This window comes from Olea europaea, chromosome 13 (genome assembly GCF_002742605.1).
Source record: "Olea europaea var. sylvestris chromosome 13, O_europaea_v1, whole genome shotgun sequence".
In the NCBI taxonomy this organism is placed as follows: Eukaryota; Viridiplantae; Streptophyta; class Magnoliopsida; order Lamiales; family Oleaceae; genus Olea; species Olea europaea.
In genome coordinates this window covers 6,985,711-7,001,341 of record NC_036249.1, presented here as the reverse complement: position 1 = coordinate 7,001,341, position 15,631 = coordinate 6,985,711, and the positions used below count along the sequence as shown (strand labels likewise).

Here is a 15,631-nt window from a genome sequence, read left to right as displayed (position 1 = left end):
GGGCCCTTAAAAAAAAAAAAAAAAAAAAGGAGCACCTTTTCAGGAGGGCTTCGCATCCGTATGCGTTTCTCGTAATTAAAGAAGATTTTCCTCCGATATGCATCTGCAATCACACGACAACCAAACTAAATTTACCAACATCCATACAAACCATGATGGCAGTAACTACTTAACCTTTGTTTACCTCCAAATAGAAATTTTGATTGATGTGAAGGAACCGTGGGGCCGGTGGTGGTGGTCAGAGGTGTCGTTGAGCAATCAGCGAAGGCTAAAGATGGAGATGTAGAAGGAAGAGAAGAAGAAGAACAGGAGTGTAGTGCGAGGGCAAGGGCAGAGCTAGTAATTATTCCCGCAGATATCCATCTAAGGAAGTTTGTTCTAACATTGTTGTTAGTAGTAGAACTGTTAAGAAAAGTAGTGGTTCCAGGAGGAGGGGCGTGGGCCGAGAATTGGCGGATCTGTTGTAGGTGGAACGTTGGTGAGGTTCGTCGGAGAGTTGACCAAGAGGACATGTTCTTTATCCAGATAGTTGCATGGTAGTGCCGGAAGGCCCGGAACTGTTTTGAGTTTAAAGAGGACTTCAGCTATAGGGTAGATCTGGAATTGAGAATGATGCCAGCGCCTGAAGCGTAACTAGAAGAAGGTTTACGCGCAAGGTCCAGTATTTATAGAGTAGGCCGCACAATCCTTATAGGATCGGGTCGCTTGGTGCCATATCTATTTGAGAGTCCTGGAAGATGTTAAAAGTCCTTCAAGTGGTAAACATTATGAGACCACTGTGTTTGGGTAAGGGTGGTACTTCGAAGGTAGAATTCATGTGTATCAAGGAATCCCATAAGAAAGAGGAGATTCCTTATCTCGAGTACCTCTTGCCCGAGCCCTGTCACCATGTAACATCATCTTGAGGACCGTAATGCCCGAGCACCAAGGGATCTTGGTCGTGAATATTACATGCTTGGGATGATAGAATTTTGATAATTCAGATTTGAAAGAATCAACAGATCATTTCACCAAAATCGTAATGTTCCACGTTGAATCAAAGAAAATAAGAAAGCGGAAGCGTACCTTGATCCATAGATTAACAGTGATTTTGAACGGGTTACAATCTTCCAATTGATCCGTGATTTCCCTTGGAATTCTTGAAAAAACTCTCTGTTGATGGGGATGCAGAGGTTATGGAATATCACGTCAATTGGGAACCATGACCCCAAGATAAATAACTGTAGGCAGTTATCATCTTTTGTTTGTTTTAAATTGGCTCCCCATCAATTTAAAACAACAACCCGGCCTCTACACTTTAATCTCATAATAATTGATACCCATTAGTTCAAAATTAAATTCATTGGATCGCTTTAATGGACTAAAACTATAAGATAACAACGCACACTTTAATCATATACATGTGTGGCCCCAATTGATAAAAAAATTTCAACAATCTCCCACTGGGCCATACATGTAATCTTTTAAATGTGCACAACCTTATGAGCTTAAAATTTGCTATCATAATTATGGGTAATTCCAAACAATCTCGTCCATTAGTCATATTGATGTAGGATCAAAGCAATTTTCGTCACACTTAATGTGCCTAAATCCATCAATGGTCGCGTACACCCATACAACCAAATGACAGATCAATCATGGAAGCGTAGCATGGAAATTACATGTTATGTGATCCAAACATATCTATTTCCAACCTTATATTTTAAGTGAGATCAATACTGAATATAATAACAAAGTGAAATGAACTAAATACTTTATTTCTGTATAGAAAAATATCCAAATACACAAATGTGTCCAATTAAACATAAAGCAATAAGAACACAAACTCCCACTAAAACACGATATCCTCAATAAATCTGACACCCATACGAGCAGTGTGCTCATGAAAGACCTTGGGTGGCAATCCCTTAGTAAGCGGATCCGCAATCATGGAGTTCGTCCCAATGTGCTCTATGAAAATTTGTCCACTCTGTACTCTTTCCTTCACGACCAGGAATTTAATGTCAATGTATTTTGACTTAGATGTGCTCCTGTTGTTGTTGGAATACAGAACTGTCGAGTTGTTGTCACGGTGTAACTTTAGTGGTCTTTCTATGCCGTTCAGAATGCGCAGCCCAGTGACAAAGTTTCGCAGCCATATTCCTTGGTTAGATGCCTCATAGCATGCTCCAAACTCTGCAGCCATGGTAGAAGAAGTTATGAGTGTCTGTTTGGCACTCTTCCAGGAAGTAGCTCCTCCAATTAGCAGATAGATATAGCCTGATGTGGATCTTCTACTGTCTTGGTATCCAGCAAAATCAGAATTGGAGTACCCTATGATCTCCAACTGATCCGATCTGTTATATGTGAGCATGTAATCCTTTGTTCTCTTTAAATACCTCATAACCCTTTTGGCCGCTTTCCAATTATCCATTCCAGGGTTGCTTAAATATCCGCCTAGCATTCCAACAATAAATGCTATGTCTGGACATGTACAAATTTGAGCATACATTAGACTCCCAATAGCTAATGCATAGGGAATCTTCTACATTTCCTTAACTTCAAGGTTATTTTGCAGGCATTGTTTGAGACTAAATTTGTCTCCCTTAATGACAGGGGTGTCACTTGGTTTGCAGTCTTGCATGCCAAACCTCTCAAGTACTTTATCGATATAGCTCTTTTGTGACAATTCAAAAATACTTCGAGAGCGATCCCGATGTATCTGAATCCCTAATACAAAGAGGCGTCACCAAGATCTTTCATCTCAAAATTCCTTGATAAAAATCTCTTGATTTCGTGCAAAATGCCTATATCATTACTGGCAAACAGTATGTCATCAACATACAAAACCAGTAAAATATGCTTACTCTCACTGAACTTGTGATACACACAATCATCAACAACATTCATCTCAAAATCAAATGAGATAATTACTTGATGAAATTTGTGGACCATTGACGGGAAGCTTGCTTGAGCCCATAGATGGATTTCTTTAATTTGCAAACCTTATTCTTCGGGCAAGACGAGCCTTATATCTTTCCACATTACCTTTCGAATCCCTTTTGGTTTTAAAAATTCATTTGCAACCGATGGACTTCGCACCTTCTGGTAACGGGACAAGATCCCAAACCTTATTATCTCGCATAGACTTATACTCCTCATTCATGGCATCAATCCACTTTTGAGAGTTAGAACCCTGCATGCCCTGATGGAAATTGATTGGATCATCTTCCATCATTCTATTATTTTCCTTATGTTCTTGGAGAAATACTATAAAATCATCTGAAATAGCATTTTTCCTTTCTCTCGTGGATCTCCTTAATGGCATTGGTTCTTGAGGTTGTTGAGTTTGTACTTCTGGAATAATTATCTCATTTTGGGTTAGAGGTTCTTCAACATTATCTTGTTGAGGTTCTGGATATACTTTTTGATCAATGACAGGTATAGAAACATGTACATTGTTAAAAGTAATAGTAGGAATCAAGACCAATCCTCCCTCAATTTCTTCCTCAAAGACAATGTCTCTAACCTTATTTCTCCCTCCAACTCAACATCCTCAAAAAATATTGCAGTTCCCGTTTCAAAAATTGACTTAAGTGTGGGATCATAAAATTTGTAGCCCCTAGATCGCTCAGAATAGCCAATAAAGTAGCTGCTTACCGTTTTGGAGTCCAATTTCTTTTCATGTGGCCTATAAGGCCTAGCCTCAGTTGGACATCCCCAAACTTGAAAATGCCTTAGACTAGGTTTTCTGCCTGTCCAAAGCTCATAAGGTGTTTTAGCAGCAGCCTTAGTTGGTACTCTGTTCAGAATATAAGTTGCGGTCTTTAATGCCTCTCCCCATAGTGATTTTGGTAAGTTTGAATGACTAATCATACTCCTTACCATGTCCTTAAGAGTTCTGTTTCATCTTTAAGCTACACCATTCATGCTAGGTGATTCTGGCATAGTGTATTGAGGGATGATTCCACATTCCTTTAGGTATTTGGCAAATGGTCCTGGACATTGTTCACCTGATCCGTCATATCTGCCGTAGTACTCACCACCACAATCAGATCTAAAGTTCTTTATCCTTTTGTTGAGTTGATTTTCAACCTCAGTTTTAAAAATTTTGAACATGTCCAGTGACTCAGACTTTTCATGAATGAGATATAGGAACCCATAATGTGAGTAATCGTCTATGAATAATATAAAATATTGTTGACCATTCCAGGAAGCCGTAGGGAATGGTCCACAAATATCTGTATGTATCAATTCAAAGACATCTAAAGTTCTGTTAGCACCTAATCTCTTTATTTTGGTCTGTTTTCCCTTGATACAATCAATACATACATCAAAATCTGTAAAGTCAAGGGAACTTAAAATACCATCCGACACAAGTCGTTCAACTCTAGCTTTTGATCTGTGACCTAAGCGCTTGTGCCATAATTTTGCTGAATTTTCTTTATTTAATTTGCGTTTAATACCACGTGATTCCACATGCAAGGTTTCATTATATGATGCAATAATATTAAGCAAATATAGGTTATCATATGTAGATAACGAACCAGTACCAATAACGTTTGAATTTAACAAAAGACTAAACTGATTGTTTCCAAATGAACAACAATATCCAAATTTGTCCAACGAAGAAACAGAAATTGAATTTCGTCTAAAAGACAGTACAACGAAAGTGTCTTTCAAATCCAAATAATAACCAGTTCTTAATAACAACCTAAAAGTGTCTATTACATCAACTTCCACCGATTTGCCATCACCCACATAGATGTATCTTTCACCATCATTTAGCTTTCGGTAGTTCAGGCAGCCCTACATAGAAACACTTATATAAGCAGTAGCATCGGAATCTATCCACCAAGTGTTTCTAGATACTGAAGCTAAACTATCCTCAAAATAGACCAAAGTAAGAATCGTACCTTTCTTTGCACGCTAATCGCGATATTTGGCACAATCCTTCTTTACATGTCCAATTTTGTTGCAAAAGAAACAAGTTCCTTTGTCTTCCTTCTTTTTCTTTTGTGTTGGACTCTTATGAGCAGTTTCATATTCCTTACTCTTTTTCTTGCCCTTATCCTTGGAAGTGTTTGCCAAGTGAGCACTTTCAAGCCTTTCTTGCTTCAACCTTTCTTCCTCTTGCACACAATATGAAATGAGCTCATTTAAAGATCATTTCTCCTTCTGGCAGTTATGACTGACCTTAAATTGATTGAATTGTGTAGGAAGCGAGATCAATACCAAATGGACGAGTAAGTCATCAGACAACTCGAGCTTTAGTCCCTTAAGTTTTGAAGCAATGTGAGACATCTCCATGATGTACTCCCTTATGTTCCCCTTGCATCTATACTTCATTGAAATCAAGCTCTGCAAAAGAGTGCTTGTTTCAGCCTTATCGTTTTCGCAAAACCCTTCTCAATTTCAGCAAGGAACTCCTTGACATTAGATACCTTTTCGGTATCTGCACCTTTAAAGGCTTCTGGAATGCCGTGCTTAAAGATCATTAGACTCATGTGATTTGAGCGATCCCACTTCTCAAAGTTCCTTTTTTCATCAGGTGAACTTTCTTTCGTAAAAGGAGTGGGTTGCTCTATCCGAAGAGTAAAGTCTAGATCCATGAAGTATGGAAATAGAATTAATATTGGCAGATATAGTAGCAGATGAGGTAACTGTAGAGAGAACAAAAAAAGATTAATTATGCTCGATTTAATATCCACATTTAATAATTGATAAATTCAAATAATGGTAAATCTCATCTCAAGATACCTAGTGCAACATCAATATCAAGTTTTTGGACAGTAATATTATTTGCAAGTGGTACTCTCAGTGTAGTGATCAAATATTAACAATAACTCCTGTCAAATAATAAACCCATCTTTGGATTGATTTATTATTCACATGAAAACCTTATAATTGTGATACATTCATCACCACAAGTGTGTATGTAATTCGGACAGATATTAACCTTCCTTTGAGCCGACTAATTTCCGCATGAAAAGGCTCACACACAACATCCAAGCATCCTAAAAAAACCAATCTACACAAAAGAGGTCACTTTGGTGACATATTGTTTCAATTAGTTTACTTAAAATGCTAGACAACCTTAATTTTTCATAAATGATTACCAAAATTTTGAATTTGATTGTCCCAATTAATTAAACTTTAATTAATACCTCTTAAAGAAGTATTAATACCGAAATTTGAGAAAGAGAAACCCCAATTTGCATCAATAGATGCCTATGGAAACTTTAGGGACCTTAGGGTTAATAATTAAATACTTTAGGGGTTAAAATTTTGAAACTTTAGGGGCCAATTTTAATTAATTATGAACATTGAGGACTTTAATTACAAAATTCAGAAGTTAAATGGCCCAAATTAATTAATTTTCAAACTTAGGGGGCTGAATTATTAAACCATAACTTAAAAGGCCCAATTGGATGAATTCTAAATTACAGGTGCTGAATCCTTAAATTTTAACCTAAATGATAATTGCAAGATGGTCCCTGAAATAACCCAAATTGCACCTGAAGCCCCTGTCCCCAAAATCACTCAAAAACCCTTTTTTTTTTCTCTTTCTCCTTCTCCAGCGCTGGCGTAGCCTTGCACCGGAACAACAGCGTCGGCTGCATGCCGGCGCGCTACGTGGTGCAGCGATCTTGATCAAACCGAAAAAATACATATATACACGCAGCAACTAGTAATTCATTAACTCTGATTTTGTTTTCTTCCAAAATAGTAAACAAATGCAAAGACAGCCACCAATTCACACATAATTGAAATCTTAAAAATGAATGGAACTACTCAACGGTTGTAAAAATGAATCATATTCAATACTTTTAATTATCTCACATGACAGCCATCAATTCTGACTTTGAATCCAAATAATGCTGCCAGAATTTTTTATCCATAAATTAATCACAATGGGCAAAATACAATCAGCCAAGCAGAATTTAATAGCCGAATATGCGTTTGACATTTTAAATGCATCAATAATTTTCCAAATATTTACTTGAAAGATAAATAACCCAAAATTTCAGAATTCTTAAAACCTGATATTCTCAAAGATTCAACAATGCAGAGGCTCTGATATCACATGATAGAATTTTGATAATTCAGATTTGAAAGAATCAACAGATTCTTTCACCAAAATCGTAATGCTCCACGTTGAATCAAATAAAACAAGAAAGCAAAAGCGTACACCTTGATCCATAGATTAACAGTGATTTTGAACGGGTTACAATCTTCCAATTGATCCGTGATTTCCCTTGAAATTTTTGAAAAAACTCTCTGTTGATGGGGATGAAGAGATTATGTACTATCACGTCAATTGGGGACCATGACCCGAAGATAAATAACTGTAGACAGTTATCATCTTTTGTTTGTTTTAAATTAGCCCCTCATCAATTTAAAACAATCACCCGGCCTCTACACTTTAATCTCATAATAATTGATACACATTAGTTCAAAATTAAATTCATTGGATCACTTTAATGGACTAAAACTATAAGATAGCAATGCACACTTTAATCATATACATGTGTGGCCCAAATTGATAAAACTTTTCCAACACGAGAGTGCTTTTAGAATTGAAGGAGGGAAGGGAAAACAGTGAGCGAGGATCGGAGGATGACAAGAGGGAAGGCATTGCTCGAGGACACCCCTGAGGAACCATATTCCCTAAGAATAGATGAGTTGTTATCAAGGTTCCTTTGGTTGTTTAAGCTTGGATTACAAGAGTGCACACGTAATTCGTGAATCCCGACGTAAAGTATCTTGAGGAATGTTGGGCACCAGAGAAAAGCTCAAAATGTTACGACCTTGGTCTCAAGATCCAAGTGTACCAAAATTGTACACGTTACCTCTTGAAGCACTTTGGTTCCCATTAATTTTTTATACAATGAATTACAATAGTTTCATTTTTATTTGCTTAAATTGAAATACTCATCAACAGATTTCATCAACCAATATATGTTTTCTCGCTTCTAAATTATGCACAAACTGAAGCTGCTCGTCAATATTAACACTAAAACTCTTCCATTTTTCTTTGCGTGAATTGACATACTCATCAACAAATTTCTTCAACAACTAATATAAAGTTTTTCTCTCTTTTGAATTATGCACAAATTGAAGCTGCTCGCGAATGTTAATACTACAACTCTATTTTGCATTTTCTTTGAGAACTGATGATTATTATTAGAAATTGTTATTCTTGTCGATATGTTTTCAACTACTCCAAGAATCTCGACTAATGTTACTTTTAAAACTTGATAATCTTGGTGGGACTCTCGATGACACACACTTCAACGCAGAATGATTGAGAAATTTGAAGTCGAGGTTCTCAAACATTGCCCCTTGAAGCACTTTGGTTCCCAATTAACTGTGGTTTATTTTATCATCCTCGCACTTTCAATTTTCCCGAAACAACACTGTAAGCATTAACAAATCAAGTTTTCCCTTGAGAAAGCAAAAAAAGCGCTGAATTATTATTAGATAAAAAAAGGCTCGAGGCTCTTCATGAACATAAATTACCGCGGTTTGGCGACTGACTCCGGCATCGGTGGAAGAAGATGAGTCGGAGCTTTGAGATTCCGGTGATGCTTCTACAAGAGGCTTCAAGAGATGTGGTGACAGTAAAGCTCAGAGCAAAGCTCTACAAATGAAGCATGGTGGAATGTGAAGACAACTGGTATTGTCAACTCGAAAACATTAAATGAGACCAACAACTCGAAGTTTAGTAGCGTTGTTTCTTGATTGCTTGTTTCTGTTTCTCATTTACTCCAGTGGTTAGCTTATTGAAAGTTTTGAAGACTCTAACAAAAGTCGTAATCAATCATGCCATAATAATGTGGCTCACAAAATGATCAAGATTTTAAATAATACTGTAAATTGAAGTGCTCAAGCATGGGTAGTCAAGCATGGGCTTAATTCACATATTCTTGGACTTTTATAAATGACATCAAATGTGTCAAATATTCTTTATAGCGCTAAATGAAATAGACAGAAAATGGGAAGGCCCAAAATTGTATAAACGTGTCCTTTCTTGCATTTGGATCTACAAGAGAGGAAATAGTGGCCAGTGGCCAGTTGATCCGGTCATTTTTCCAAAGAGGTCTTTGACCAATTAAAAAAAAAGCAAAAATGTTTAAAATCTTGAAAACCAAGAAAAATCAAGAAAAATCCAAATTTACCCTTCTCGTTTCAAGAAGAGAGAGACGACAGTAAGGAAAGAGGAAAATTATTGTAGCACCGTCGATTCGGGCACCGACAGAGAAGGAAAAACAGGAGACCCTGTTGGCCATTTCTCTCTGAAGAAGGTAAGCTTTTGATACCAAGAAAAAACATGTTTTTATGTTAATTTTTGAGAAAAAGCATGATTTTATATATATGTGTTGAGAAATCCTTGTGTATAAGGTTTAAATGTGAAATTTGAGTAAGGATAATAGCTTGGGAGGGGGGAAATGGAGTGGAGATTGCTGGGAATGGAGTTTTCTGGCGATCTCCCGTCGTTGGTAGACGGCGCCCCCAGACGGCCCAGTTGATTAGGCGGCTCGGGCCGTCCAGACAAATTTTTTTAAATTACGTATTATTTATTTCCTTTAATTATTGAAGTTAATTATTTCATTTAATTGCTTATATTGTGTTGTCTAATATTTAATTATTTATTTGAATTGTTTAATTTTAATGTATATTATGTATTTAAATTATTTCTTTGAAATGCTTAATATAAATGTTTTATTATTTATCTAAATATTTATTATTTGCTAATTTAGTTTAATTACTTATTTTATGTTAAGTAATAGTGAAATAATTAAATACTAAATAAGTAATATACAAAAAGAATTTAAATAAATATTAAAACATTTGTAAAATAATAAAAATAAGCAATTAAATTCAAAAATTAAAATATCAATCAAATTAATTTTTTGCAAAGCAATTAAAATAAATTTATAAATATCAAATAAGCATTATGCATAAAGAATTTAAATAAGCATTTAAACATTAATTAAAAATAAAAAATTAAATTAAGTGTTAATAAAATAATTAAAATAAGCAATTAAAATATTAAAATAAACTATCAAAATAAGTGTTAGTAAAATAATTAAAAATTAAATAAGTAATATACATAAATAATTTAAATAAATATTTAAACATTTGTAAAATAATAAAAAATAAGCAATTAAATTAAGAAATTAAAATATAAATCAAATTAATTTTTTGCAAAGCAATTAAAATAAATTTATAAATATGAAATAAGCAATATGCATAAAGAATTAAAATAAGTATTTAAGCATTAATTAAAAATAAAAAATTAAATGAAGTGTTAGTAAAATAATTAAAATAAGCAATTAAAATATTAAAATAAACGATCAAAATAAGTGTTAGTAAAATAATTAAAATAAGCAATTAAAATATTAAAATAAACGATCAAAATAAGTGTTAGTAAAATAATTAAAATAAGCAATTAAAATATTAAAATAAACGATCAAAATAAGTGTTAGTAAAATAATTAAAATAAGCAATTAAAATATTAAAATAAACGATCAAAATAAGTGTTAGTAAAATAATTAAAATAAGCAATTAAAATATTAAAATAAACGATCAAAATAAGTGTTAGTAAAATAATTAAAATAAGCAATTAAAATATTAAAATAAACGATCAAAATAAGTGTTAGTAAAATAATTAAAATAAGCAATTAAAATATTAAAATAAACGATCAAAATAAGTGTTAGTAAAATAATTAAAATAAGCAATTAAAATATTAAAATAAACGATCAAAATAAGTGTTAGTAAAATAATTAAAATAAGCAATTAAAATATTAAAATAAACGATCAAAATAAGTGTTAGTAAAATAATTAAATATTAAATAATTAATATACATAAAGAATTTAAATAAATATTTAAACATTTGTAAAATAATAAAAATAAGTAATTAAATTAGAAAATTAAAATATCAATCAAATTAATTTTTTTGCAAATAAATTTAAAATAAATTTGTAAATATGAAATAAGCGCATAAAGAATTAAAATAAATATTTAAACATTAATTAAAAATAAAAAATTAAATTAATTTTTAGGAAAATAATTAAAATAAGCAATTAAAATATTAAAATTAACGATAAAAATAAGTGTTAGTAAAATAATTAATTAATTAATTAATATACATAAAGAAGTTAAATAAATATTTAAACATTTGTAAAATAATAAAAATAAGCAATTAAATTAGGAAATCAAAATATCAATCAAATTAATTTTTTGCAAAGCAATTAAAATAAATTTGTAAATATGAAATAAGCAATATGCATAAAAAAATTAAAATAAGTATTTAAACATTAATTAAAAATAAAAAATTAAATTAAGTGTTATGAAAATAATTAAAATAAGCAATTAAAATACTAAAATAAACGATCAAAATAAGTGTTAGTAAAATAATTAAATATTAAATAATTAATATGCACAAAGAATTATAATAAATATTTAAACATTTTTAAAATAATAAAAATAAGCAATTAAATTAGGAAATTAAAATATCAATCAAATTAATTTTGTGCAAAGCAATTAAAATAAATTTGTAAAAAAATAAGCAATATTCATAAAGAATTAAAATAAGTATTTAAACATTAATTAAAAATAAAAAATTAAATTAAGTGTTAGGAAAATAATTAACAATAAGCAATTAAAATATTAAAATAAACGATCAAAATAAGTGTTAGTAAAATAATTAAATATTTAAACATTTGTAAAATAATAAAAATAAGCAGTTAAATTGGAAAATTAAATTAGCAAATTAAGTATACGAAAAATAATAATTTACGTTCATTTCCTTTGTTCTGTTATCGGTTGGTTATTGCATATAGTAGCAGTGTGTTAATTTATTTTTGTAATATTTTTGTTTATCAATTACCTATCAACAAAAATTTTGGTTTATCGAACATCATTTGCACAGGATTCTAATATTTGAAAATTTACAGGATAGAATATCATCTTGATGAGGCTGTCAGACAGATCCCGGGTAAAGTTACGTCGAATTGTAACTTCACCAGCTTAAATTTGGTATTAGATTTACTGGATGACAAGCACGCGGACATGTTATGTCGATCATGCTTATGACCATTGTATTCGTAGTGTGATGTACAATGGTCTGGGCGACTGCTCGATGCCCTGCTTTGTCGATTGTTAAAATCAGTTGACGGAGACGCCCTTCATTTTGATTTTGGAGGCAAGGTAGCGACGTTATCCATATTTGAGTTTGCCCTCATCACTGGACTGCGATGTACGGACGAAGAAGAGGCGAGGGCCTGTGTTTTGAGGAACGGGAGGCTGTTGAATGAATATTTTCTTGGACAAACGACAGTTACTCTAGCGCGGTTGGGAGATGTGTTAAGGAGATGTGATCAAATGTCTGATAGACTGAAGCTGGGCTTGATGCTTATCATCGAGAGCGTATTCCGGGGTCATCACAAAAAGACATCGATTGACATTTTCCATTTGGAAGTTGTTGATGACATTAATGCCTTCAACAACTACCCATGGGCCCGGAGATGTTTTCTAGATACATTATGCGTGTTCAGGAAGGGGTTTTCGATGTCTAACGGGGAGAAGCCCGAGCATAAGTACGATGTATATGGACTACCGTTGGCGCTGCAGGTATATGTTTAAGTTAATGAATTACCTACACTTTTTTCTTGAATTCTATACATCATAATTGTAATTGCTACAGATATGGGTGTACAAGACTGTCCACATCTTGGCCAGTCGGTATGCGAGAAGAGGGGTGACACGCTGCCCTCGGATGCATCACTAGCGAGCATAAAATAAGTCGATTGTCAGACAGTTATCGATTGTCCTCGACGATCCAGAGGTACATATTATATATTTGCGATATATGTTGTATGTCCTTTTACAATCTCAATACATAGTCATTAACTTTGAAATGTCTAAATGTCAGCTTGAAGTTCTCACTGAGTTGGCACCCTTGATCGAGAAGGGGAGTCAGCTTTATATTCGCGAATTGCTTGTTCCGACTGCGCATGACGATCAGATGCCTGAGTTCAGAGTGAATTGAGACAGCGTATGTTACTATGCAGGATTTGTTGAATATCGCTTTGATCTTGTAATTAAGTGTTTCACTTGTAATATTTATTTTTCAGGAGAGTCGTTCAGCATTACCTGAAAATAATTTATCAATTGTCCTTTCAATTTTTGTGTTAAGTTATTCATTTGTAACAATTATTTTTTTAGGAGGGTCGTCCAGTATCACCTACTCTACCTAGTCACCTTCTACGATTGATTTGTTTGAAATCCTGACAGAGATGAGAGGAAACATGGCAGAGTTACGGGATGATGTTGCGACACTACGAGTCGAGTTTGGAGATTTGGTAGAGTTACAATATGATGTTGCGATGTCACGAGTTGGGTTAGGAGACCTTCATGTTGAGGTTGCAGCGATACGTGGCGACATAGCAGACATGCGTGGAATGAGCAACTATGGGGATGGAGAAGATGTTTAGAAACACCGCTACACTGCGACCGATGATGGCTCCATACTGGGACGAAAATTCCCCGGCCGTACCGCTTCTATCTTAAGAGCTTGCCCGTTCCCGCCATGAAGGAACTGAATGGAGTAAGGGATCGGTTCCTTTCCTGTAGCTTACCCCCTTGGGGGCTAGGGGGACAGGTCGGTACCAGGGGTAACGGAGGGGCTGGCAACTATCATGACAAAGGGGTCGGTGGTTATCAGGGGGGAGGGAGTCAGATGGGGTATGTTAACTAATCGTGGCCATCAATTGCTGTATTTGATTCATTTTTAAATGACACGATGAGAATGGAGTAGACGGAGGGAATACCGGAGGAGGAGAGGGTACCGGAGGTTGAGGTGGTACCCAAGAGGACGTCACCCGAGGTAGAGGGGATATCCAAGGAGGTGGGATTGCCCGTGCAGGGGATACCTGGGGATGCCGGAGGTAGAGGTGGTACCTGAAAGGATGTCACCCGAGGTAGAGGGGATTCCCGTGCAGGGGATACCCGGGGGTACCGGAGGTGGAGGTGGTACTTGAGAGGAATCCAGACTCGTCGACCGTAGTCTTTGTGTCGGAGGAGATGGTCCCAATAGCGGGCGTGGGGGTGGTCCCGATGGCCTAGGAGATGGAGATCCCCGAGACGGAGGAGTAAAGGATGCGTGCTGTTGACGTACCGGAGCTGGTGGTTGGCAAGAGCCCGAGGGTGCCATCACAGTACGTCGTTTCTCCCTTTACTGCAGAGGCGAAGAGAAGGAGGTTCGTCGATGGGACGCACCCCAATTTATTCAAGGAGGTGGACCATGCGAAGTGGAAAGCCTTCGAGACGGAGTGGAGAGCAATTAGGCCCGGATAAGTATTGTGTTTTATAGAATTAGTACAGTACGCAGACGCTGACACATGTATACTTCTTGTAACTAAAATTTCTATTCTCATTTTTTCAGGGCTAGCCGCATGATTGCTCAGAAGACGATCTCAAACGCTTACAAGTGGTTCCACGACATCACTACTTCGGGGGCTTGGCTCGCTAACGATGTAAGCGAAACTAAAATATTGTTATTTATTATGTATGTTCAATTTTGATTTTTGAATCAAATTCATGGAATAACTCCTTTTTTTATTAATGTTTCTTGATGTAGCACATCGACTTGACCATGAATTTGCTATGAGATCGAGCTGAAAGACATCCAAAATCGTTCAACATTCTTGGCCAATTCATATTGAACACCGAGTTCGTCCGTGCAGTTGACATTGAGTACCAGTCGCTCCAAATTATAGGTAACGAGTACATGTTACCGGCATATTTGATAGAGTAGGTTGTAGGGATGTGGCCGAATGTCGAAGGAAAATCATGGAAGGGCTGGACACATTTGTACATGCCAGTGTGTGTGAATCATCATTATATTGCAATGGAGATCGTATTCGCCAACTCCACTATGTATATATACACCCCCGATCATTAATGCCTGATACAATGTCAGCTCGAACGAAATATGGAGTCGATGTCTGTGATCATTCCCATGATGGATAAATGAGCAAATATCTCTATGCAGGAGAGGCTGGTCATGACAACGGCGAGGCAGCAAATATCGTAAGTATTTATGATTTTATTTTTTTAATTTACAACTTAGGTTCTAACTAGACAGTGATATGCTAATACAATTGTACGACGAAATTTCGTGTATTAAAATACAGAAATCGTTACAAATTATATTTTGATAAATACAAGTAATGTTGACCTTCTCGTAATTGCAAAATTGCAAAATTCTCTGATTAGTGATCTGAATATTTGAAGGCAGGGGGCCACGTGGCTTAAATCCTGATCTTCAATAATTTGTACAAAATTTGATTTGTCGAGATTTGACTTGTTTGAAACTTGAATCTTGAGGCTTGGACTTGGATTTGAATTTGATTTAATTTGAAGAACACTTTGATCTTCTTGGACTTGGCGTGAACCCGTTTGATTCGAAGAAGATTTTAATCTTCTTGAGGTTCACCGAGTTAAGGCTTGATAGAATTTCTTCCCTTCTTTCAGCCTTGAGATTTCTTCAACACTTAGTGGCGTTTTCTGCTTTCTTTTCTTGCTTGCTTTTTTGTGTGTGTGTCCATCTTATAGACTATTGGTCTTATTTATAGGCGAGA

The 15,631-nt window shown here is 35.0% G+C and overlaps 1 protein-coding gene across 1 annotated transcript in view; it reads right to left on the bottom strand.

Annotated features, from left to right (window-relative positions):
- Positions 1 to 721, bottom strand: part of LOC111408380 (calcium uptake protein, mitochondrial-like) — a 6,426-nt gene extending 5,705 nt beyond the window's left edge. Inside the window, exons 1-2 of the mRNA XM_023038145.1 lie at positions 185 to 721; positions 5 to 103 (exon numbers count right to left, since the gene is read on the bottom strand). Coding sequence (XP_022893913.1) covers positions 5 to 103; positions 185 to 512 — 427 coding nt within the window. The 5' untranslated portion in view covers positions 513 to 721. The remainder of the gene's footprint in view (positions 1 to 4; positions 104 to 184) is intronic.
- Positions 722 to 15,631: the final 14,910 nt, after the last annotated feature.